The sequence below is a fragment of the Heterodontus francisci genome, chromosome 32 (assembly GCF_036365525.1).
Source record: "Heterodontus francisci isolate sHetFra1 chromosome 32, sHetFra1.hap1, whole genome shotgun sequence".
Taxonomy (NCBI): domain Eukaryota; kingdom Metazoa; phylum Chordata; class Chondrichthyes; order Heterodontiformes; family Heterodontidae; genus Heterodontus; species Heterodontus francisci.
In genome coordinates this window covers 32259886-32286651 of record NC_090402.1, presented here as the reverse complement: position 1 = coordinate 32286651, position 26766 = coordinate 32259886, and the positions used below count along the sequence as shown (strand labels likewise).

General features: G+C 42.8%; 1 protein-coding gene across 1 annotated transcript in view; it reads right to left on the bottom strand.

Moving 5' to 3' along the window:
- niban2b (niban apoptosis regulator 2b) overlaps positions 1-26766 on the bottom strand; it is a 237193-nt gene that overhangs the window by 97487 nt on the left and 112940 nt on the right. Inside the window, exon 3 of the mRNA XM_068012649.1 lies at positions 4919-5047. Within this exon, the coding sequence (XP_067868750.1) occupies positions 4919-5047 (129 nt within the window). The remainder of the gene's footprint in view (positions 1-4918; positions 5048-26766) is intronic.

Below are 26766 nucleotides of genomic sequence, written 5' to 3'. Positions count from 1 at the left end.
GCTGCAGACACTGCGACACATCAGGGAGGGGGAAAGTTACCTGGACATTTTGTATCAGGAGGCGGTCACACCCCTTAGGATAGAGTCTTCTGATTTGGTCAGTGGTCAGGGACAGGAAGGTGTGGCTGCAGCTGAGGCAGGTAAAGGGACTCAGAGGCTAGGAGTGCAGGAGCCTCAGCCTTTGCAATCGTCCAACAGGTCTGAGGTTCTTTCAGCTTGTTTGGATGAGAGTGGGGGCTGCAGGGTGGATGAGCAACCTGACCATGGCACCATGGTACAGGAAGCCATTCAAGTAGAGGGGGAAAAAAACAGTGGTAGTAGGGGACAGTATAGATAGCGGTTTGACATTGTTCTCTGCAACAAAGAGCGAGTGTCCAGACAGCTGTGTTGCCTGCCTGGTGCCAGGGTTCAGGAAATCTGCTCAGGGCTGGAGAGGAACTTGCAGTGGGAGGGGCAGGATCCAGTCATCATGGTCCATGTAGGTACTAACGACATAGTAGGACAAAGAAAGAGGTTCTGCATAGTCAGTATGAGGAACTCGGCACCAAATTAAGAAGCAGAACCTCAAAGGTAATAATCACTGGATTATTACCTGAGCCACATAAGATTAGAGAAATTAGTGCATGGCTCAAAGACTGGTGTGGTAGACGTGGGTTCTGGTTCGTGGGACACTGGCATCAGTACTGAGGAAAATGGTGGCTGTACCATGCTGGGGCCAGTGTTCTGGTGAGCTGCATAACTAGGGAAGTAGGGAGGGTTTTAAATTGAATAGTGGGGGCAAGGGATCAAATTTGGGAAGATATTGTAAATCAAGGAGTAGAGACAAGGCAAGAGAGAAAGGTATTACTATGGGAAAATGATAAACAGACTGTGACAGGAAGGGACAGAACATTCAAATGCAAGAGTAAACCAACAGATAAGGCTAGAGGTTACATAAATAATAAAAAGACAAAACTAAAGGCTCTGTATCTGAATGCATGTAGCATTCAAAACAAAACAGATGAACTGAGAGCATAAATAGAAATAAATATGATCTGAAACATTACAGAGATATGGCTGCAGGACGACAGATTGGGACCTGATTACTGAAGGGTGTATGGCATTTAGAAAAGGACAGGAAGCTAGGAAAAGGTGGAGGGGTAGCTCTGTTAATTAATGATGGTATCAGCACAATAGAGAGGAATGAACTAAGTTCAGGAGACCAGGATGTTGAAGCAGTTTGGGTAGAAATGATAAATCAAAGGCAAGAAGTCACTTGTGGGAGTGGTTTACAGGCCACTTAACATTAACCACATTGCTGGACAGGGTATAAAGGAATAATGGCAGCTTGTCAGAAACGTACAGCGATAATTATGAGGATTTTAACCTACAAATAGACATTAAAAATCAGATAGGCAGAGGTAGCCTAGATGGGGTGTATATAGAATGTTTTCGGGATAATTTCTTGGAACACTACGTCCTGGAGCCAGAGAGCAGGCTACACTAGACCTGGTATTGTGCAACGATATTGGATTAATTAATGACCTCATTGTTAAGGCACCCCTAGGTAGCAGTGATCATATGACTGAATTTTACATTCAGTTTGAGAGACAGAAGAGTGGGCCCAACATTAGTATTTTAAACTTAAGTAAGGGCAATTATGAGGGCATGAAAGCAGAGGCAGCTAAAGTGAACTGGGAAACCAGGAAAAGGAATAGGTCAGCAGAGATGCAGTGGCAGACAATTAAGGGGATATTCAGAATATACAGAATAGATACATTTCAACGAGAAAGAAAAATTCCAAGGGTGGGACCTGCCATCCATGGTTAACTAAAACATTTAAAGATAGTAATCAAACTTAAAGAAAAAGCCTATAATTGCACAAAGATGGGAGGCAGGTCAGAAAGTTGGACAGAATATAAAAAACAGCAAAAAATGACTAAAAGATTGATAAGGAAGGTAAAATTAGAGTACGAGAGAAAGCTAGCTATATATATTATAAAAGACGGATAGTAAGAGTTTCTGTATATATTTTAAAAAGAAAAGAGTTAACAAAGTGAGCGTTGGTCCTATAGAAAGCGAGTCTGGGGAATTAATAATGGATAATAGGGAGATGCCAGATGAACTGAACAGATATTTTGCATCGGTCTTCACTATTGAGGATACAAGTAACATCCCAGTATTAGCTGTAAGTCAGGAAATGGAAGGGAGGGAGGAACTCAAGAAAATTACAATCACCAGGGAAAAGGTCAGTACCTACTGCAGACAGTAGGAGCTGCAGACTAACAAGTCCCTGGGTCCTGATGGACTTCATCCTAGGGTCTTAAAAGAACTGGCTAACGAGATAGTTGAGGCATTAGTTTTAATTTTCCAAAATTCCTTAGATTCGGGGAAGGTTCCGTTAGATTGGAAAATAGTGAATTTACCTCCTTTATTCAAAAAGGGAGGCAGACAGAAAGCAGGAAACTACAGGCCAGTTAGCTTAACAGCTTCTAACATTTTGCCTAAGACAGATATTATTAAAAGACGGTATAGCAGGGCATTTAGAAAAATTCAAGGCAATCAGGCAGAGTCCACCTGGTTTTGTGAAAGGGAAATCATGTTTAACCAATTTATTGGAGTTCTTTGAGGGAGTTACATGTGCTGTGGATAAAGGAGAATTGGTGGATGTATTGTACTTGGATTTCCAAAAGGCATTTGATAGATGCCACATCAAAGGTTATTGCAGAAAATAAAAGTTCATGGTGTAGGGGGTAAAAAATTGGCATGGATAGAAGATTGTCTAGCTAACAGGAAACAGTAGGCATAAATGGGTCATTTTTTTGGTTGGCAAGATATAATAAGTGGTGTGCCACAGGGATCTGTGCTGGGGCCTCTGCTTTTTACAATTTATATAAATGACTTGGATGAAGGGATCAAAGGTATGGTTGCTAAATTTGCTGATGACACAAAGATAGGTAGGAAAGTAACTTGTGAAGAGGAAATTAGGGGGCTACAAAGGGATATAGTTAAGTTAAGTGAGTGGGCAAAGACCTGGCAAATGGAGTATAATGTGGGAAAGTGGGAAATTGTCCACTTTGGCAGGAAGAATAAAAAAGAACATTATCTAAATGGTGAGAGATTGCAGAGCTCTGAGGTATAGAGGGATCTGGATGTCCTAGTGCATAAATCACAAAAGGTTAGTATGCAGGTACAGCATGTAATTAGGAAAGCTAATAGAATGTTATTGTTTATCGCGAGGGGAATTGTATACAAAAGTAGGGAGGTTATGCTTCAGCTATACAGGACATTGGTGAGACCACATCTGGAGTACTGTGTACAGTACTGGTCTCCTTATTTAAGGAAGGATGTAAATGCATTGGAGGCAGTACAGAGGAGGTTTACTAGACTAATACCTTGAATGGGTGGGTTGTGTTACGAGGAAAGATAGACAGGCTCGGCTTGTATCTGCTGGAATTTAGAAGAGTAAGAGGCAACTTGATTGAAACATACAAGATCCTGAAGGTTCTTGATAGGGTGGATGGGGAGAGTTGAGAACTAGGGGTCACTGTTTAAAAATGAGGAGTCACCCATTTAAGACAGATGAGGAGAATTTTTTTCTCTGAGGGTCATGAGTCTTTGGAATTCTCTTCCTCAAAAGGCAGTGGAAGCAGAGTCTTTGAATAATTTTAAGGCAGAGGTAGATAGATTCTTCATTAGCTGGGGGCGGGGTGGGGGGGTGGTTGGTGGAAGGTTATCGGGGGTAGGTGGAAATGTGGAGTAATCAGTTCAGCCATGAATTTTTTTGAATGGCGGAGCAGGCTCGGAGAGCCGAGTGGCCTACTCCTGCTCCTAATTCGTATGTTATTATGTATGTTCGTATTCAGCCCCTCAAGCCTGTTCCATCATTCAATGAGATCATGGCAGATCTATATCCAAACTCCATCCACCCACCTTGGCTCCTTTTATATGCTTAGCTAGCAAAACTCAGATTTAAAATTGTTGCTGCTTTTTGTGGGAGAAAGTTCTACACTTCTACTAGCCTGTGTGTGAAGAGGCCCCTGAATGGCCTCGCTCTGATGTTAAGCTCATGTCCCCTTGTCCTGGACTCCCCACGAGCAGAAAAGGTGTTTCTCTCTATCCACCCTATTAGTTCTTTTCAAAATTCTAAAAATCTCAATCAAATCATCCCTTAATCTCTTGCATCCCAGGGGATACAAGCCTAGTTTATGTAATCTCTCCTCATAATTAACCCTTTGAGCCCTGGGAAGATTTGAGTGAATCGGTGCTGCACTCCTTCCAAGGCCAATATATTCTAAAAGTGCAGTCCTCCGTACTCTAGATGTGGTCTACCCAAGACTTTGTTTAGCTGCAGCAAAACTTCCTCCCTTTATATTCTAGCCTAATATTTATAAAGGCTAACATTTGATTAGTCTTTAAGATTATTTTATGTACTATACTACATTTTAACACAGTGTGCATGGACCTCTAAATCTCTTTGGACCTCCAATGTTCCTGGCTTTTCACCATTTAAAAATATATTTGGATCTACCTTTTTGGTCCAAAGTGGACGAGTTCACACTTACCTGCATTGAAATCTGCCAAGGTTTTGCCCACTCAAATAATCTATCAATGGCTCTTTGTAATTTTATGCTCCTGTCTACACTACTTACCCAAACAACTAATCTTGATGTCTTAATTGCCTATATTCAACACACAGATTGACTCGAGTATGATAGAGTATAAAAGCTGAATCAATTTTCACCCTCATAAATGGACTCCAACCACAGTTTTGAAAATATGTAAATCATCAGCATTTGACACATTAATTTGGATTTGCACTGGGTGCAGTCAGATTATTTTTTAAAAGGAGAAAATTACGTTATGAAATCTTCCTCATTGTATTAATTGAAATACACTATGGTTCTTGAGTGCTCCTATAAAGAAATAAATATCATACCACTTTGCCATCATAAAACGCCACATTGTAGTCATCATGAACAACAAAATATCTGTTCTTCCACTTCCTGTTTACTTCCATGTACTGGTAGAGGTTGCCAGAGAAGATAATTCTATCCTTTAATGGAGCCTATAGGAAATAAAAAATAAGTACAATGACTAATTAGTCTTCATTGTTCATTTGTTAACCACTTTTTTTGCTTATACTGATGAATCACTGAATGAAACGGCTTTGAATCGGACTTCAATCATTGATTATAATGAAATGCACTAAGGTTAATTATGACATGGATCTCATGACTTCTATAAATGCATCACTTTTTGTAATAATGGATTCGTTTTCCATTCTTGCAAGATATTAACTACATTCAGAACAGGACTGCATGTACACAATTCAAATAGAAGTCAGATGATAAACAATATTAAAGATTGAAAATATTGAACATTTCAGAATCTAAGATTTTGAATATAATTTTTTGAAAACAAAAAAAAAAATCAAGTTAGCCATTTGAGAGTTATTATAGACTATTTCTAGTAAATTCAGAACTGAAACTTCACTGTCAGTTATGCAAACCAGCAAGCAGATGGAAACCAAATTAATAACTACACAAAAAGGGCGTTTACCGAATGGACTATGTAGAAACATTTGTGCTGAGATAAGACTAAAAACCTCAGTGCTACATGGCTATTACAAATACACTAAAGAGCAGCAGCATTCATGCCAACCATCAGTGGTTGTCTTCCAAAATCACTGTTGGCTGTCGTTCTGAAAGGCACGTCAGAATAGCACACGGCCTGTTTCAGTGCTGTATCTCTATATCATAGTGCACGTGAATTTTAGAGCTGCGCACATGCCAGCAATTTGCAGTAAAACACTGCACATGGGCACACAGACCAGCAGTCCTGCACGTGCAACAATTCTGCAAATGCACTCTACAGTAAAGTTACATAAATCACCAGGAGGTTGGGAAATGAGTGGGTCCCATGTGCGATTGGTGCTATTTGGTGGCAAACAGGTAAAGAGAGAAAATATTGCTTGAAGAGTCATGTCTGTATCCGGCATGACTTTGCCTTCAAATGCATCCAACTGTTGGAAATTGTTAAAAGTAAATGCTCAGACGATATCATTGGAAAAAACTTATTCAGATCTGCCTGGTTGCAGTGAAAGATGCACAGTACTGCGCGCGCACAGTAGTGAAATAGCAGACTTTAGACTTTCACAAGCCAGCTGAATAAAGTCACTCAGTAAGATTACTTTTGATCCTCACTGAAAGCAGCAGGTCCAAAAACTCAAAACTTGCTCAGCTCACAAGTACATCCTTATTTCACTTAATCACAGTAAAATGAAAATCCCTTTTCAGTTCATTCTCAGTGTAGGTCGCAATTATCCATCACAATTGCCCCTGGGAGTGCTCCTTTGATCATATAAATATCCAGTCAATTTTGACTTGGTACATGTACTTTTATCTTCATGGTTGAAAGGTAAGTAGCTCCAAAATGTTGGAAAATGGAACATATCAAATATCAAAACATTACAGGGCACAATTAACCTCACCGCTGCTGGGAAATGAACTTTGAACCGTCGGTACTTGCGTCCTTTTTTCACAAATTTCTAGACTCACTGTTGCAAAAGAATAGATGTAGTTCTTTAAACCTGACTTGTTCCTTGCAATACAAGGGATGGATTTTCTGGAAATATTTGCAATGTAGTCCTACTGCACTTGCAGTACAACTCATCTCCAGATCACTGAAAAGCAAAAACTAAAGGCTTTGTCTAAGGGAAAAAAAAGGGGCTGAATTGTGAAATGTGATTCCAAAACTTAGGTGAATATCCTAGAATCGCTTGTAATGACATGAGAATACAACTTATTCTGACATCATAAAGCAGTGGCCCTATCTGTATTCATGGCCAGATAGTTGAATTATTTTTTTATATATATCTATATATATCGATCTCTAGAGAGAGAATATAATAGAAATCTTTTATTAAAAAGATTCCTTACTTTCCATTAACAATTATTCCCTTGTTCTCATCCTTATCCCCTGCCCTCCCGTATTTATTTTCTTGCGAGTAATGTTTCTCAGTATCCCACAACTTCCTCTAGCTGGGTTGGTTTGTCCATAACCTACATTAGTCACACATCTGGCTATATAAAGATGCTTAAACAAACTGCTCTTGATTAATTTTTTCTTCTCTCCCATCCACCCATCCCCAAATCTTGCCATCATTCAACATTTCATTGAATAACCCCACCTAACCTCATGAAACGAACTTCACTCACACAATAGGCAGGAAGACAAGCATTAATGTACTTCCTTGTAGTTGGGCGTTAATCCATTTCACAGCTCGAACCAACAAGTTATCCAAAGTTGGCTGTTCTGAGATCAGTCTGTGTACATTTCTGGTGGTTCTGCATTTCGCAAACCTACAGCTGTGATCTTGTATCTGCACAAAACTGTGAACTTGGATGAGCCATAATCATAGTCATGTTCCCATTTTAGAAAGAGTTCCTGTGGTGTGGTGCTAGTGACTCAAATGTTAGCTGTTCAGTCAGATATCTGGTCAAACTTCAGGTTAAAACTAAGCTACTCAACTCACTCATTGAGAATACTAGCTTCTCGAGATTAATTTCAGTCTGTCTTGAGGAGTTCACATAGATGGAGGGGATTCAAGCACGAAAAAGCAATAACTACAAAAAGTGGGCCACATGCAGCCTCAAACCCCAATAATCCAGCACCAAGAAACTTCCATACTTAGTTCATTTACAGTTATTTCCTGATCAACTGGTCTGAACCATTAAGGAATTAGGACATGCCATATTTATTTTACCAACAAAAATATTGCTTTTCAGAATTTCAACTCATGATTCCAACAAAGGGAGTACTAGCAAATGCTACCAGATGGTAGGACATTGCCTTCCCTCCCAGTTCTATAGTCTGTGCTGATCTCATACAATGTGATGTTATGCACACAGCAACTGGCCACATCACCCTTGGACTGGGGACAGAGAACAATAGGGAAAGTTTCCACTTCTCATTATCCATTGATTCTTACTGAAAATGCATACTTGGGGACAATTTTTCTTTTTTTTCCCCAAGAATTTGTTCATGGGACTGGCAGGGCCACCATTTATTCCCATCCGTAATTGCCCTTGAGAAAGCTGTGGTGAGCTGGCTTCTTGAACTGCTGTGGTCTGTTTGATGAAGGTACTCCCATAGTATTATTTGATAGTGAGTTCCAGGATTTTGATCCAGCGATGAAGGAACCTGTGATATCGTTCCACGTCAGGATGGTGTGCGACTTGGAGGGGAACCTGCAGGGGGTGCTGCTCCCATACGCCTGTTGCCCTTGTTCTTCTGGTCGGTAGAGGCCATGGGTTTGGAAGATTTTGTCATTGAAGCCTTGGAGAGTTGCAGCAATGTACTTGTAGATGGCACACATTGCTGCCACTATGTTCTGGCGGTGGAGGGAGTGAAATGTTTAAGGTGATGAATAAGGTGCCAAGAACGTGGGCTGCTTTGTCCTCTGGTGGGGACGCACTTTAACTTGAATTGTGAAATAATAGCCTGCCCACATTCACTGTAGTGTCTCAAATAATGTGTGTCACTTAGGCAAAGTATTTATGGAAACCTAGAATCCATGGTCCTTGGCACATAGTTAATGCCTTCAGGAAGGAAAGAAGTGAAATTATGTGGAAAAAGTTGAGAGAAAATAAAATCACTTGACAGACCAGTTTTATCCAAAATTAGGCCTCAGGAGTTAAGATTCAATCATGTGCTTTGAAAACAGTTCAAGTGTTTATTGAGTGTGGAGCAATATATTTAGACTAAAAAGAATGGTCATGAGGCCAAAGCACAAAAAGACGACTGAAGAAATTTGCATTTCATGCTCCATTTTCTGCAGTCGTTGCTTGTTTGCAGCATTAGTTAAGCTAATGCAGGTTCAAAGGAATTGCACTGTTTTTAAAACCCTTTATAGAACTGTCACTAACATGTGAACCATCCATCCAAGGCACTGAAAATCCATTGATAGCTATTTTTAAAAAACCATTGCTGTAATGATTTCTTCAATGTTGTCTGATGCAACACAAATGATATGCGTGGAGTATCTAACAGGTTTATTTACGGTTAACAAGTATATACAGTACAGAACAAACTATTTACAGAACCTTCCTCGAGGTGTTACAGTTGCAGAGTGGCTCTGGCTTTTAGTCACAAGACTGTATTCTTGTACCTTGCTCATTAGCATACTAAGGCCTTAGAGACATCACTCAAAGGCAATCATACAACAATTGCAACCTTGCCGGACTACAGGAACAGTGCGAGAACTGGCCTTAGTGCTCGAGCAGGGTAAGGGGGAAGATAATGGGCAGTGTTCTTGCGCCTGGTACTAACCAGTGACTCCCTACTGAAAACTGCAAATTAGAAAAATATCGTGTCTTGTGAGGAACAGATCAGGCATGGCCATGATGCTCCCATGACCAAACAGCTCAATGATTTTCTTTGTGTCCACCTGGAAAACAACCATTTGAACGAGGGTTTCTCCAGACCACTAACATGCGACAGAAGAGAACAGTGGGGAAACAAATCAATGTCTCTCCTACTTCCTCACTGGTTTATCTCAGGCCTTCCTTTTGGTTGAAGAATGACCTAGGGCAGGGAAACAGCCTCCACATCTCCTAATTCTAATCTATATTTTTTTAAAAATGCATAAACTCTACTCTAAGCAGGTGAGAAAACCATTCCAACAACATGATTTCCAAATGTTCAGATCCTGCAAACAGTCTTGCCTTTAACCACGTTACAGAGCCTGATAGAATAACACTGAAGTGTTTACACCTCAAGGCTGAGCCAACCTCTCTCATACTGCTTTTTGTAGTGTATAAAGAGGAGGGAGGAGGGCAAGACAAGCTATTACAATACTTAGAAACAGAAACCTTAAGCTTTGGTATAGCTCATAAGTTTTAAAAAGTAAACAAGTAAAAGGGGGTTTTTAAATCAGGTTTAATCTTACATGATACCGTGAATTAGTTCATTGCATCTTCAGATACTTTTGGAGGAGATGAGGGGTCAGGAAAGGGGTGACCAAACCTGGTTTTCCATTTTAAGCAGATTAGCATTCAAAAAAAGTTACTCAGTTACTGATCCAAAACCAGAGCCCAACATAGGACTTTGACATCCCAAAGCAAGCCAATGATTCAAACACCATATTTGGAAGCTGTGAAACATTTGGCCAGTTTCTCTCTATATAATATTTTCCAGTGTGCTAATTTCAGTGCATGAAGGTTTTTTTTTAAAAAACAGACTTGAACAGTCTTACTGTGGTCTGGAAGAAACTTAAATCAGAAAGCTGCTCAATTTCAGAATACAATGGGCCAGTTTAGGATTAAAGTTTCTCTCCTGCTCAATTTCAAAGAATATCAAATCACTAGGCCTTTCAGTTTTTCATATCATAATTGATGATATTGTTCAACAGTTTATCTTGACCATATTCTTTTTGAATTAATTAATGGAGGTTCAGGCTTAGTCAACCTGTCCTAAATGGAAGGTTCAATTGAAATAAAGGACAACGTTGTTTTTGGGTCTCTTTCCAAGGTGCTTAGCTCCCTCATTGGGTTCTATGTATGCTGTGACTTGTATCCATACATGAATCTGCTTCCATGTGCAGTAAATCACACAAAGAAATAAACATTTCAGCTGCACCATGCTTCATACGTTTCTAGTGTAGTACATGGACTGGAATGACTGTTGTACATTTAGGAGCAGGCGAGGGCGAAAGAGAAAAAAAAAAGTCACCTTCATCCCATTGCAGTATTTAGTTTGATTTATTTTATTTAGAGATACAGCACTGAAACAGGCCCTTCAGCCCACAGTGTGTGCCGACCATCAACCACCCATTTATACTAATCCTACATTAATCCCATATTCCTACCACATCCCCACCTTCCCTCAATTCCCCTACCATCTACCTATATTAGGGGCAATTTATAATGGCCAATTTACCCATCAACCTGCAAGTCTTTGGCTGTGGGAGGAAATCAGATCACCCGCCGTAAACCCACACGGTCACAGGGAGAACTTGCAAACTCCGCACAGGCAGTACCCAGAATTGAACCCAGGTCGCTGGAGCTGTGAGGCGACGGTGCTAACCACTGCGCCACTAACAGTTTGCACTTCAATAACATTTTGAATGCAGCAACGCATCTCAAGGCTGTTCATAGGAGGTTAAACAAAATTTGACAGCCACGAGGAGATATTAGGACAGGTGATCAAAAGCTTGATCAAAGACACAGGTTTTAAGGGGAGTCTTAAATGGGAGGAGAGAGAGGGGTAGGGATGCGGAGAGGTTTAGGGGAGGGAATTCCAGATCTTGCGGCCTAGGCTAGTAAAGGTGCAGTTGCCACTGAAGGGATTACAAATCGGTGATGCACAAGAGGCCAGAAATGGATGAGGTTCAAAAGAGGGGTGGGTGAGACCAAGGACAGATTCAAAAACAAGAATTAGAATTTTAAATTGAGGTGCTGGCAGACCGAGAGGCAACGTAGGTCAGCGGCCCTCTACACAGTCTGCAGCGCAAGTTAAGGTCTGACCACATCATGAGGTTCAGCTGACATTAAAAGCAGATTAAGGGGGAAAAATTTGTCCATGCAGCACGGCTTGCTGCTTCTAGCAGATCGAAGCAGACTTCAGTCGATTCCCAGGGATAGGCAGCAGTGCGGGCTCCTACCAGCACAGCTTTCTTCATTGATATAATTGAAGAATGCTGTGCGGGTCACCCAGATAGCATCCCATGGTACTGCCTGCCCTCCTGAATCGAGGACAGTCAGTGTAGCGCTGCTAGGAACAGCAAGCAACACTACACAAATTAATTCCTTCCCCCCCACGGCCACCAAGTATCTTGCATTAATTTAAACGACAAATAAATCATACTCCATAAAGGCACAGCAACAAACCTTAAATGACCCTTCTCTAAGGAGTCAGCCATTTAGGACTGAGTGTTGCGAATCTTTGGAATTCTGTACCCGAGAGCTGTGGATCAGTAGTTGAGTACGCTCAAGACAGAGGGCGGTAGATTTTTAGATAAGAAGGGAATTCTGTAAGGGATATGGGGATAGTGCGGACAGGTGAAGTTGAGGTAGAAGATCAGCCATGATCTTGAAGAATGACGGAGCAGGCTCAAAAGGGCCAAATCACCTACTCCTGCTTCTATTTCTTATATTCAATCAAACCAGCCGATGCCTACACAACCAGCCATTTTTTAAACTACACTTACACAGGACAGGAATGAAAACAAACTTGCATTTCCTATCTAAAGCATCTGTTAACAAGACCTTTGCAACAGTGGTCTTTAAATTTTGTTGAGGAGTGAGTACAGGGAAAGCATTTCTTTTTGTGACATTCAGCGCATAATATATGTGAAAACAATTACATCAAAATCTTATTCCCAAATGCCCTTTTTTGAAGTTCCACACATCATTTACTAGTTGAAGAACTCCACTCATTTAATTGTTTGCCTCTTCTGAAGAGTCCTCATGAGCAGTGGCGATGAAAAGACATTGACCTGAAACATGAACCTATCCTCTCTCCACAGATGCTGGCTGATCTGTGCATTTCCAATTATGCTTCATTTTTATTTCAGATATACAGCATCTGTAGTACTTTGCTTTATGACAATATAGTCACTGGAATAAAGCTCCTTACAACTCCAATCCACAAACTGATGAACCAGTTATTCAGGGTTCAGCTGCTCTGAACATAACTGGACACTGAGCAAAGCTGAAGTAAGTTAATGGTAATCCGGAACTTCCACTGTTCTCTTAAAAAGAAGCTTTTTATTTATTTTATTATTTAGAGATACAGCATTGAAACAGGCCCTTCGGCCCACCGAGTGTGTGCCGACCATCAACCACCCATTTATACTAATCCTACACTAATCCCATATTCCTACCACATCCCCACCTGCCCCTATATTCCCCTACCACCTACCTATACTAGGGGCAATTTTATAATGGCCAATTTACCTATCAACCTGCAAGTTTTGGTGGTGGGAGGAAACCAGAGTACCCGGCAAAAACCCATGTAGACACAGGGAGAACTTGCAAACTCCACACAGGCAGTACCCAGAATTGAACCCGGGTCGCTGGAGCTGTGAGGCTGCGGTGCTAACCACTGCGCCACTGTGCCGCCCAAACTTCCAAGATGAAGAATACAGAATTTTATTTAAAAGTCTAATCTTACATTCTGTAAGATGGTAAAAGGTACATTTACAGGACCACATTGATTATCACGTGAAGCAGAGCAAGAAACCACGCAGGGGATAAACTTGCACTGTTTAAGTTTAACACAACTTGAGTATAAATCCAGTCTAATGTCTAAACTGGTCTGCATGGTGATCAAGGGGCCTGTTGGAACTCTTAGGCACTTGAGAATTCTACCTCAACTTCATCTGTTCACAGCAGGGATTTTCTGGTTCCTGCGTTCACTTTCAGCTTTCGGAATACAGTTCTGTGCACGCGTGTATCCAGGCATGTACAAAGAAGGAGACTTCAAGTTTCAGCCAAGCTGGAGCCAAGCAAGGTAAACAGCTTCTGCCTGGCAGGCCCCGAACTGCACCTCAGACTTGTAGCTTTAGTGTTAAGTTACTTCAAGACTTGCCAATTGCGAACTACTTCAGCTTATCCATTGGAATACTTGGGGAATCAATAGTCAACGACAATATTGAAATACTTGGGGGATGCAAAGAGGGCATTTATGCAAATAACCTGGATTGTGAGATTTCAATCATTTTTGTCTTGGTCACCTACATCTCTTCACTCACAAGGAGGCTGAAGCCTATCGATTGCTATGCATTACTTTGGAAAATAAATATTGGTAGATATAGCACAATTTTAAATACGATGTAAAATATTAAATATGAAACCAAATATTAGGAACCTGGAGCAATTTAGATTGTGAATAAATTTAGACTTAAATACTATCAGAGATGACAGAGATCAGTGTCACCATGAGTTTGCTGTTCCATCAGATAAAGCACAGATACCTTCATACAACGTAGCCTATAGTTAACCAACTGAAGTTAGATAGCCAAAGACCTCAAACAAGCGGAAGATCAAGAGATCTGCCAAACTATTGCCAAGATGACATTTGGCCATAATCACTGGCTGTGAAACTTGTATTTTATTCATTGCGTTAACAAGCACAGAACCAGAGGTAGATTAGAGTTGGCACAGGAGATACAATTTGATTTTCGGGTTGAAATATTTGAGAGCAAACATGTATTTCATACACTGCAGCTTTTGGAAACTCAGCTCCAAAAATTATGTCCCTGCTCATTAGATTGGTACTTACATCAAATACCTTTACAGAGTCAGATGGCAAGAACAAAGAGGCAGAAAGTGGCAACTGGTAACTTGGAACAACTCAGAGAGGAAATGCACCCCAGCATTACAGTCTGATCCAGTTAGCCATTTCAAATTGTGTTTCTTGCATGATTCAGAAGATTCATGAATAACACCTTGTGACGAATTAAATACCAGACGTAATATTCCAGCAAGTAATGAAATGGAAGCTAAATTACAGGTTTATGCAACAGACATGGAGCCAGAACAAATTTGTAGGCATGAAAATTAAAAATGAGTGACTACCAGAGTCTAAACTCAAGTTGACAATTTTCTTTATTCTAACAATCACAGTGAGTGGAGCCACAGCACAGGTCAACAGTTGGTGGAGGAAGATTGGGGAGAAGGAAATGCAATGTGGAGCAGGCTCAGCTAATATTTGTCTGACAGGTGGTGCAGCATCCAACATATAATGGTGGAAAGAATGGTATTCTGACACTTAATGGAGGCCTACATTTTTCTATTTTGAGAAAGAATTCTAAAATTAATGCTGGAAATCTAAAAAAACCCCCCCCCAGAAAATACTGAAAATACACAGCAGACAAGACAACATCTGTAAAGTGCAAAGACAGATAAACTTATGCCACAACTGAAATTAAATGAAATGAAAGAGATAGAACCATAGAAAAGTTACAGCACAGGAGGCTATTCAGTCCGTTACGCCCATGCCTGCTGAAAAACTAGCCGCCCAATCTAATCCCACCTTCCAGCACCTGGTCCATAGCCTTGCCGGTTACAGCACTTCAGGTGCATGTCCAGGTACCTTTTAAAAGAATTGAGGGTTTCTGCCTCCACCACCGTTCCTGGCAGTGATTTCCAGACACCCACCACCATCTGAGTGAAAAGAAATTTCCTCGTGTCCCTTCTAATCCTTCTATTAATCACCTTAAATCTGTGCCCCCTGGCAATTAACCTCCCTGCTAGGGGAAACAGGTCCTTCCCACCCACTCTATCGAGGCCCCTCAATTTTGTACACCTCAATTAAGTCACCCCTCAGCCTCCTCTGTTCTAAGGAAAACAATCCTAGCCTATCCAATCTTTCCTCATAGCTGCAACTTTCAAGCCCTTGTAAATCTCCTCTGCACTCTCTCTCTCTCTCCAGAGCAACAATGTCCTTCATGTAATGTGGTGACCAGAACTGTACGCAATACTCCACCTGTAGTCAAACCAGTGTTTTATACAGTTCCAGCATTAAATCCCTGTTTTTGTACTCTTTACCTCGGCCAATAAAGGAAAGCATTCCGTATGCCTTCTTCACCATTCTATCTACCTGTCCCACCACCTTTAGGGACCTGCGGACATGCACTCCAAGGTCTTGCACTTCTTCTACCCCTCTCAATATCCTCCCGTTTATTGTTATTATTCCCTCGCTTTATTTGCCCTCCCCAAGTGCATTACTCACACTTCTCTGGATTGAATTCCATTTGTCACATTTCTGCCCACTCAGCCAAACTCTTGATATCTTTCTGGAGTCGACAGCTATCCTTTTCACCATCAACTACATGACCAATTTTTGTGTCATCAACAAATTTCCCAATCATGCCTCCCACATTAAGTCCAAATCATTAAAATATACCACAAACAGCAAGGCACCCGTCACTGAGCCCTGTGGAACGCCACTGGAAACAGCTTTCTATTCACACAAACATCTGTCGACTACTACCCTTTGCTTCCCATCACTGAGCCAGTTTTGGATCCAACCTGCCACACTCCCCTATATCCCATGGGCTTTCATTTCGCTGACCAGTCTGCCATGCGGGACCTTGTCAAATGGGAGAATAAATGGTCTGAGGGGAGGAGAAACAACAGATACTATAATCAGAAAGTGAGAGTTCATGGGTTGAAAGAATGAACTTGCATTTGTATTGCACCTTTGACCTCAGGATGTTCCAAATGCTTTACAGTAAATTTTGAAGTACAGTCACTCTTCTGATGTAGGAAAAACAGCAGCCAATTTTTCCACAAATAAAATAAATGACTGGATCATTTGTTTTTAGGTGTTGGTTGAGAAATAAATATTGGCCAGGACAGAAGAACTCTGATGCTCTTCTGCAAATAATGATGCAAGATCTTTAGCATCCACTGGAGAGGTTGAACCGGTCTTCAATTAATGTCTCATTCAAAAGGCAGCACCTCTGACAGTGCAGCACTCCTTCTGTACTGCACTGAAGTGTCAGCCTAGGTTATGTGGCTAAACTCTCTACTCTAGGCCTGCAACATGCTTAATTAGAAAAGCAGGAAACAGTCAGATGATACAAAAGATTAGTTCAGTGAGGCAAAGAGTATGTTAACTCGCCAAGATTGGGAAAATACATGTAAAAGGCCCAAACAAGGAAAAGGAAGGGAAAAGCTTGTAGCCAACGCCTAGAAACACAGCAAGTTTAGTAGTACTGGAGAGAGAAAGAAAAGACAGGCCAGCATTGATGCAGATGCACACCAGAAGCATGTTCTGATGAACACCCACATCTGAATTGCTAAGACACTTCTCTTCCCCCTCGATGCTGAAAGACCCACTCTACATGCTCAGGAAAAGCAAGGTTACAGCTAACGCCTGAAATTAAACTCATGTTAAAGCCAGAACACTACAAAGCATCCAGAAAAAAAAAAGTGAGCAAGATGGTTTCTGACGCTTACATTGGGTTTTGTTTGAACTGGAGCAGGCCAAAGATGCAGGTGGCAGAGTGGGCGTATGAGGCATTGTCAAAATGGTAGGCCACAGTTGCAAAGAAATGGGAATTTTCAGCAAAATAACCACTCAATCTATGTTTGGGCTCTCCAAAGTACAGGAGACTGCATCATGAGTAGTGAATACAGTATAGTAAATCGGAGGTAGTACACATAACTTGCTGCCTCATACACGAGTGTGAGTGTACAGGACAATTGTTTAAGACGTTATAGACCTGGTGTTACATCCACTGCACCTTTTGCCAAGAAACAGCAGCTGGAATTTGGAGCAGTGGCAGAAAGAGGAAGAGAAAACTTACTTGGTGATGGCAACAGGCTGTAGATGGTGGAAATAGCAATAAACGATCTGGCAAATGTGGAGTCACATTCAGGGTAGGGAAGATTAGGATAAGCAAGATCCTGTTATTGTAAGAGTAGAGAGAAGCTGAGAACAGAGGCATGGGAAATGGGGTAGGAGTAGTCAATGGTCCGACCAACCACCGTCAAGATTATTGCCCCACATGATCCTATATATCATCCAAAAGCCCATGCATTTCTCAAAAGATGCAGTCACTTCAGCAACAGAATACACCACCAAAGGTTATGGAGGACATTCAGCATCCTAGGAGGCCAGTTGGCCTATTGTGTCAATGACAGTAGCTGTTCTTCAGCAGCTTCTAATCTACATTTCCAGCTATAGCCATGTATCAGTAAATAATCAAGTATTTATTCCAGCTCCCTCTTAACTCATAGTGAATAAACTTATGTTGTTATTCAAATGAAGCTATTTTCTATAGTAATTTTAGGACATTTTCACTCAATATATGAAATTGGTAGCTGCCTATGCCCAAGCTCTGAAATTCCCTCTCTAAATCTTTCCATCTCTCTCTTCCTTTAAGATGCTACTTAAACCTCTATGTCCAAGCTTTTGGCGATCTGCCCCGATAACACTCGTAGTAAAACATGCTAAGGAATTTCACATGTTAAAGGCACTATATAAATGCAAGTTGTTGTTTTTGATACTTTTAGAGGGAAGAACTAGGGGGATTGCATTGCTCACGGAATAAATTAACAAGTTGTTCAAGTATGCATTGCCCCCACTACCCTGGCCATTTTTAGAAGTTGGCAACCAATTTCATCCCCTTCCTTTGTGAGGGAACACTTGACACCTCACTCAATGGCAGAGTTCAGATGATGCAATTGACATGTAATTAATAGCAGGAGTGCTTGCCTGTTTTGTGTAATTTTGCAGGTGAGTGAGTTAAGTTGGTGGGGGGGGGGCTCAAAGAAAACTAAAGCAGCACTAACTTGCTAACCCGCATCATCAAAATGAAGGTTGGGTTTCAAATCTCCATTGTACCAATTAACTGAAGTAAAAAGTTGAGTTTCTCATATCACTCTGAATAACTATACAATTTTACAGAAGAGTTAAAATTCTAAAAGCCACTGTCTTCTCCCACATAGCAAAAAAAAAACTGGGAGCGGTAATCCATGTCATCCTTCAGATAAATTGATTTGGACTAGAACGGCAGGTGAAACATGTTCATACCTCAAGTAACTGGAATGAATATTTATCCAAACTCCTCTTTTTCCTGTAAGGCACTGAACATTTGAATATCTAAGAATACAGGAGGAAGCTGATCAGAAAATGCCTGTTGCAAGATGGCAAACATTCTCCCCAAACTACCTCCAAATGTTGTTGGACTTCCACCAATACTAATACTCGCTAGTGCTGTACAGCTGAGCAAAATAAACCAGTTAGGATACACCTTTACACAACTATCTGAATACAACAGAACCAAACAACTCATCATCGCAGCCACAAAATAAATGGTCATAGGATCCTCTCAAACAAACAAAGACAACTGCCTCTAACCATGGAGGTTGCAATACATACTGTTGTGCACCACACAACTAGAAAACCACCAGAATGAATAGCACACATGATTTGGAGTGTATACCACATAGTTTGTCAAGTAAAGACAGACATAAGCAAGTTATACAAGCCTCCTTCATGAGTGGAACAAACATGGCATTCAATAGTTTCATCCAATCTCTTGGTTTTATAGGCAAGTCAGAGAACTGTGCTGGGAACATTTGGAAATAGTGTTAATGTTAATCCTGCCTTGCTACTTGCTGACTCCAATCACAAAAATCAAGAATTGATTTACTTTCCAGCCTCAAAACGGGGAGCAAAAGCAATGGGTTCACACGAGAAAATGTAGCTTACAGAGAGTTAATACTAGTGTTTGCCAGGTTCAAGTTTTGTGATTTCCAATGTTGTTTGTTTGCGTACTTGCACACCTTTTTATCAGGCAGATTAATGCTTTAAAGGCAAACAATAAATCAACACTTCATGAAAAGGAGTCAGTGGCAACTGATCCCATTTGGTAAAAGATGGGCTGAGACGCCCTGGAACAGCTTGGTACAATATAATGAACCTTCTTCCAAAGGAGGACATCAATCTCTGCCACAGCAGCTGCCAGTATCCCATGACTTTGATAAATAAGGAATCAGCTTTGTAAAAAATATTTCTACATTATTTGCTTCACCTGGTCAAAATGTCATAAAATCCACACAAACATTAATCTACTTTCAAACGGATATGTGCTAGCAGCACTTGATCTCAATTAAGGCATTAACCCAGCATGCCAGCTGTTGAACAAGCACAGCAGCATTTCAGTGCTGGAAACATCCTACAGCTGCCACTGCAAACAGATCGACTGATCATTCGCCTCACGGCAGTTAGTGGGATCTTGATGTGCGTAAAATGGCTGCTGCTTTTGCTCACACTGCAATTCAAAGTAATTTACTGCATCAATTATGGATGTTGAGATGCACAATAAAGCAGTTTACATGCAAACCCATCTTTACTTTTATACTGCCTCACAACAGTCTCGAAGTAGAAGCTAGTTTAGAGTTGAAAACTGTGATAATAGCTCCAAAGTTTAAATGTTTTGCCATCTCTTAGAAGTCAGTGATCAGAGCACCGTTTCTAATATAAGGGGAGAGACACCAGCTGACCAACACATTTGGTCAAAGAAAGTTTAGGTGCAATCAACTAAAAGTCCTACAAAATAACTCAGTCCTCAAAATTGATAAATTACAGTGCACTAGAGGGAATAAGCTCCTGCCCAGTGGTACATGCAATTTATTAGCGCCAGTAGATTAAAACACTCAAACTACCACATCTACATTGTAAATAAAAAAGCACATTTCCAGCTAAGAACTGATATTTATATTGTCATGCACACCAGAAGTGCAATGCTACAATAATCATGGAATAAACTGATGAGTTATAAAAACTGAACCTTTATTTTTAAAAGTGAACAATGTATCCAAAACAGCCACCAAAGAAAAAAAAGCTTGGTCTTTGGGTATCCAAACTGTCTGACAAGGACAAATTTTCAAAGCTAAGAGGTGCCAACTGAACCCATCCTACACCCATCCCAAAATTGAATGTCTTCTTCTGAAACAAAGGTGTGTGAAATAGCCACATCCTGGGCCATTGTGCAATCACCACGAGGAAGAGACCAGGGCATCTCCTACCAGGAGGTAAGCAGTAACACAGCTTTACCTTTATTTTTTTTAAAAAAAAGAAAAAACAACCGAGAGAGAGAGAGAGAGAGAGAGAGAGAGCGAAACATCCAGCAGCTTGTTTTCCAACTAGCCAGGTGGCACAAGCCCAACTGAGGAGTCCCACACCAAACAGCAGTGAACTAGAAGTGATCTGCAGTCTTCAACTGAACTTTCAAACAAGAGAGAAATCTACAATCATCTCAGGCCTGCACCCATCGAGAACTTCATTTCCAAGAGAATTCAACAGGTTTGGCATGACCTCCTGACAAAAAAGATCACTTTCCCGTTTTCCTCTCTGCGTGTCTCTTGTGTGTGCGAGCAAATGCATGTGTGAATATGGTTGCGTCAATTTTGGGGTAAGGCATATTGATCAATAAGCAATTGATTTTCTATTTTTTTTTTAAACCTACAAAAAAAACTCTGTTTATTTGAAAAATACAACGCCAAGGGTTTAAACCCCAATAATAAAACATACTTGCTGCGGTCAATTGGGGAGTTGAACAATGGGAACCACCCACATCACAACACGTGACTAACAATATAGTGCCTTTAATGGAATAAGACATCCAAAGCACTTCACAGGAGCATTATAAAACAAAAAAAGGACACAGAGTACATAATGAGATATTAGGGCAGATTACCAAAATCTTGGTCAAAGAGGTAAGTTTTAAGGAGTGTCTTGAAAGGATAGCAAGGTAGAGGGGCAGAGAAGGGGTATTCCAGAGCTTGGGGCCTAGGCAACTGAAGGCATGGACACCAATTGTGCAACTATTAAAATCAAGGATGCACAAGAAGCCAGGGGAAGAAACCATGAGCCTTTGATCCTGTTCCAGGTAGGTCTAGAGTAAAATGGTTGTAACCAATTCTAGAGCTTCAGGCCAGGGAGTGCATAACACCATTCAGATGGGGGTGAAAGATAATGAAGGAGGTGCACCGGTTGACCGTACCTTCTTCATTAAAAAAAATCCTTATTGATTGCTGTGGATTCCAAGCTGCAGACATCTTCTGCCTGCAGAACTTCCCCAGCAGCGGATATTTTGATGTTGTATTCAAGAATGTGGTGAGATGCATCAAGTTCCTGAAGGCGTTCAAGGAGAAGGGAAACCAGGCGCCGCTGTTGGTCCTCACAGTGGAGCCATTCTTGACGCTGCCGTCGCAACATGACCGGGTGGTGACAACTCACCTCTATAACTCCCATGTTCCTGTCATGGATGTACTCACCTTCCTCGCCAGATACATCGAGGTGGCTGGCAGCAGCACTGATGTCAAGGACCTATTTGGGATTTGGACCAGCAACCAGCAGGTCAAGGTGACCTTGAAGGTCGATGCCAATGGAGCCATCATCCATCCTCCCCCCTGCTTCACTATCGGGGCAAGTCGAGGCTTCTTGGTCAATGCGGGGCAGCCCAGAGTTTGTCGCACCTGTGGCAAATCTGGTCACATGGCAGCTAACTGCAGCACAGTCGTCTGCAAGAACTGCAAGAAGGAAAGCATCAGACCAAGGACTGTAAACAGAGTAAGTGCTGCAACCTGTGCGGTGAGGCAGGCCACCTCTACAAAACCTGCCCCAAACGCTGCCTCAGTTATGTTCAAGCGGCAAGGTCCATGGAAAGGCTGGGAGAAGGAAAGGTGAAAGCATCTGGTGCTGGGAAGGAGACAAACAACCCCCTCCGAAGCGAGAAAAGTCTACCTGAGAAGGAGACGAAATGGGAGGCAGCTGCAACTAGGGACCCAATACCAACCCCTCCTCTGCAGACAGAATCAACGGAGGAGGAGGCAGCAGATGGACAAACTGGTCAGTGGCCAGTGGTACAAGGGAAAACCACAAAGAAAAAACCTCCAAAAAAGGTCACCACCCAAACCAGTGGCAAGAGGAGGCTACTATCCGAGACATACAATGGCAGCTCCTCCTCATTGGACGAGGAAGAGCCGCAACAATGGCACCTGCAAAAGCAGCAGAACTCAAAGGAGCTGGAAGATAAAGCCCCCCAGCTCCAGGGCACTGGAAGCTGTGATGGGCCCAGTGCACCCCAGCTCTGGGACACCAAGAGCAAAGGAGCATCTGGCGCACTCCAGCTTCGGGAAGCCGGGAGCAGTGATGTCTTCGAGGAGGGACAGAGGGGAAAGACACCAACAGCAGGGGACATTCCAAACCTTGCTGCCTATAAGACTCTCTCCCCCCACCCCCCCCACCCCCCCATGTCACCCCAGCGGAACAAACCCCCCCCCCCATGAGAAACAAGGAGGGGTTGCTGAGCCGAATGAACGTACAACAGCTTGTGTACACTATGGGTATGCAGGAAAGTACCCAAGGACTGGGACTAGCAAGGACAACTGGTGTGGGAAGCAACAGCTTTAAAATGAGTATGCAGACTGCTTCGATTAATGTGCATAGCACTGCTGCTGGCAACATCCAGACTCATCATTCTAGGTGCTAACAATCTGGCAGGGACGACAGCAAACTGGACGCTACGTCCAGATTCCCGATGGAAACAGTAAAAAATGCCAAGCTGCATGACTTCAGCAACCCTACAGAAGGAGTGCAGAGTAGATACACCTGGTCAAGACCGGATGGGTCTGCCCATTCCAGGATCGACTTCCTGTTTGTGTCTGATGCTCTCACGGTCAGATCCGCCGACCCCAAGCCGGTGTTTTTTGACCACTGCCTCTTACTGGCCGACTGTCACTTACAGGATGACCAGCGGGTTGGCAGGGGGACATGGAAGCTCAATGCTACACTGCTTACCCCAGAGAACGTCGAGGAACTCGAGAGGAATTACAAAGGTTGGAGAACCATGAAACCCCTCTTTGGGTCTCCGGTGCACACGTGGGCGGCAATCAAGGAGAACAACAAGAGGTTCTTATCTTCAAAAGGTGTTTAGAGGGCGAGACAGAGACAGAGGGGAATGTCCTGACTCCAGAAAAGAATGCAAAACTGCTCTGGCTGCAGTTGACAGGGGTCGAGGTCAAGGAGGATCTCCAAGAGGTGAAGAGCCAGCAGGCTTTGCTCTTCACAATAGAGGCCTCAAAGATAATCTTCCGGTCCAGAGTCCGCTCCATTGAGCGGGATGAGATGTGTTCACATTTCTTTTTCCAAAAGGTATGCAGAGAGAGCTCTGTGATCAGCAGCCTGAAGGAAGAGGATGGCTCGGTAATGTCTTCGCAGTCCGATATACTAAGGATCAGCAAATCCTTTTATGCTGGGCTGTACGATGTGAAGCCCACAGACAACACAGCTTCCCAGTCCTTCCTATCATCTATCACGGAGGTCTTAGGTGACCTCACGTGGGAGAGACTGGACAAACCGCTAACTCTAGAGGAGCTGACGAACGCAGTCAGGTCCTTCAAGACAACTAAAACTTTCAGAAGTGATGGCTCTGTGAGACTGGGATGGCCCAGACCTGCTGGAAGTGTACGAGAGTATGCTTCTGGCCGGCAGCATGTCAGAATCCATGAGGAAAGGCATCATCACCCTCATCTACAAGCAGAAGGGGGAAGAGGGTAAAAATCAGAAATTGTCGGCCCATCTCACTGCTTAATGTTGACAAGATTCTGTCCAAAGTCATCGCCAGTCGAGTCAAGTCTGCTCTGGAGTTGGTGATTCACCCTGACCAGATCTGCACTGTACCCGGCAGGAAGATCTCGGATAGTCTTGTGCTACTCAGGGATACAATTGCCTATGTACAGGACAGGAGGGTGGATACCTGCCTCATCAGCTTGGACCAGGAGAAGGCTTTTGACAGGATATTACATACCTACATGACGGACGTGCTTTCCAAAATGGGGTTTGGGGAGGGAATCTGCAATTGGATCAAACTGCTCTACACAAACATCAGTAGCGCAGTCTCAATCAATGGATGGGAATCAGAAAGCTTCCCGATCCAATCTGGAGTCAGACAGGGCTGTCCTCTCTCCCCTGTCTTGTTTGTTTGCTGTATCGAACCTTTTACTGAGTCGATTAGGAAGGATGTGGGCATAAGAGGGGTGACAATCCCAGGAAGCGGAGGCACTCAGGTAAAAACCTCCATGTACATGGACGACATTACCATCTTCTGCTCGGGTCCGCTGTTCACTTGCAGACTGATGAGCATCTGCGACCAGTTCGAACTGGCCTCGGGAGCCAAAGTTAACCACGGCAAGAGTGAAGCCATGTTCTTTGGGAACTAGGCCGACCGATCCTTTGTCCCATTCACCATCCGGTCAGACTACCAAAACCTGGAAGGAGCAAGTAGCCAGGGGACACCATAAACTGAGCATGCGGGAGCAGCGATCTCTCTCTATTGTGGGCAAGAACCTGGTTATCAGGTACGAGGCACTCGCGTTGTTGCTCTATGTGGTGCAGATCTGGCCCATACCCCAACTCCTGCGCCGTGGCGGTCACCCGAGCCATTTTATGCTTTATCTGGAGATCAAAAATGGACCAGGTCCGGAGGGACACTATGTTCAAACCTCTGGATACGAGCAGGAAAAATGGACCCAACGTCGCCCTCATCCTGATGACCACCTTAGTGTGCGGCTGCATCAAGCTGTGTGTACAGCCCGGGTACGCAAACACCAACTGTCACTACGTGCTGCGGTTCTATCTTTCCCCGGTGTTGCGAAGGATAGGTCTGGTCACATTGCCGCGGAACACTCCAACCAGTTGGACCGTGCCGTACCACCTATCCTTCGTGGGAAAAGACCTTTGACCACCAATCCATCAGGCATTCCTCCTTCTGGAATGTGTCTTTGCAAAGCAGGTGTGGAAAGAGATGCAGTGGTTTTTTGACAATGTTCATCCCAAGCAGCTCTGTAACACAGATGTCTGTGCTCTACGGGCTGTTCCCAGGGACGCACACCGAGACAAACATCAACTGCTGCTGGAGGACCATCAATTCGGTGAAAGACGCTCTTTGGTCTGCCCGGAACTTGCTTGTCTTCCAGCGCAAAGAGTTGTCCATGACCGAGTGTTGCAGACTGACACATTCCAAGGTCCAGGACTACGTGCTGAGGGACGCACTAAAGCTTGGGGCAGCCGCTGCAAACACTCAATGGGGAAAGACCACATTGTACAGTCCTCCCGCCATAGTGAACTGAGGGGCTGGACCCATGGGAAACCCCTCAGGCTGTATACAACAAATATGGGTTTGCTGTAAAAAATACATGGCATGTAAAATGGAATGGAAGGGTTGTGAAGCAACTCACTCCTGTATTGAAGGAAACAGATTTCCTTTGCACTTTTTGGAATGTCAACTTGGTGCTATTTTGATTTTTATGAATAAAGTATATTTTTGGGGGAGAAAAACAAGAAGCCAGAATTAGAAGAGTGCAGAGGGTTGTGAGGCTAGAGGAGATTAGAGACAGGGAGGGCCGAGCCCATGGAGAGATTTGAAAGCAAGGATGAGAATTTTAAAATCAAGTCGTTGCTTGACCAGAAGTCAATGTAGATCAGCGAGCAGAGGGGACCAGCCCTTGGGGCCAGTTAAGACATGGACAACAGAATGTGGGAGAAATCCAGGAGTGCAATGGAATAGTCTTATCCAGAAGTAACAAAGGCATGAATTAGGGTTTCAGCAGCAGATGAACTGAAGCAGAGACGGAGTCAGCTGATACTGTGGAGGTAGAAATAGGCGGTCTTAGTGATGGTGCAAATATGTGGTCGGAAGCTCTTCGCGGGATCAAATATGTCACCAAGGTTATGAACAGACTTGCTAAATCTTCGAACTTTGTCAGTGAGAGGGATGGAGTTGCAAGCTAGGGAATGGAGTTTGGAGCAAGGACCAAAAACAATTACTTCCGTCTTCCCAATATTTAATTGGAAGAAATCTCTACTCATCCAGTTTTGGATGTTAGCTAAGCAGTTTGATAGACTTAGCAACAATGGAGGAGTCAAGAGAAGTGGCAGTGAGGTACAGCTGAGTGTCATCAGCATACATACTCCAGAGATAATGGTGCGGGAGCAGGAAGTGAAGCCATTACAAGTGATTCTCTGTTTACCATTAGATCAATGAGAGCAGTCCCACCCAGCTGAACGACCCTGGAGGGGTGTTGGGAGGAGGATTCTGTGGTCAACTGTGTCAGGTGCCACAGACAGGTTGAGAAGAACGAGGAGGGAAAGATTATTTTTGTCAGTCACATAGGATGCCATTTGTGACTTTGATAAGGGCTACTTCAGTACTGTGGCAGGGGTGGAAACCTGACTGGAGGGATTCAAACATGGGAGTTCCAG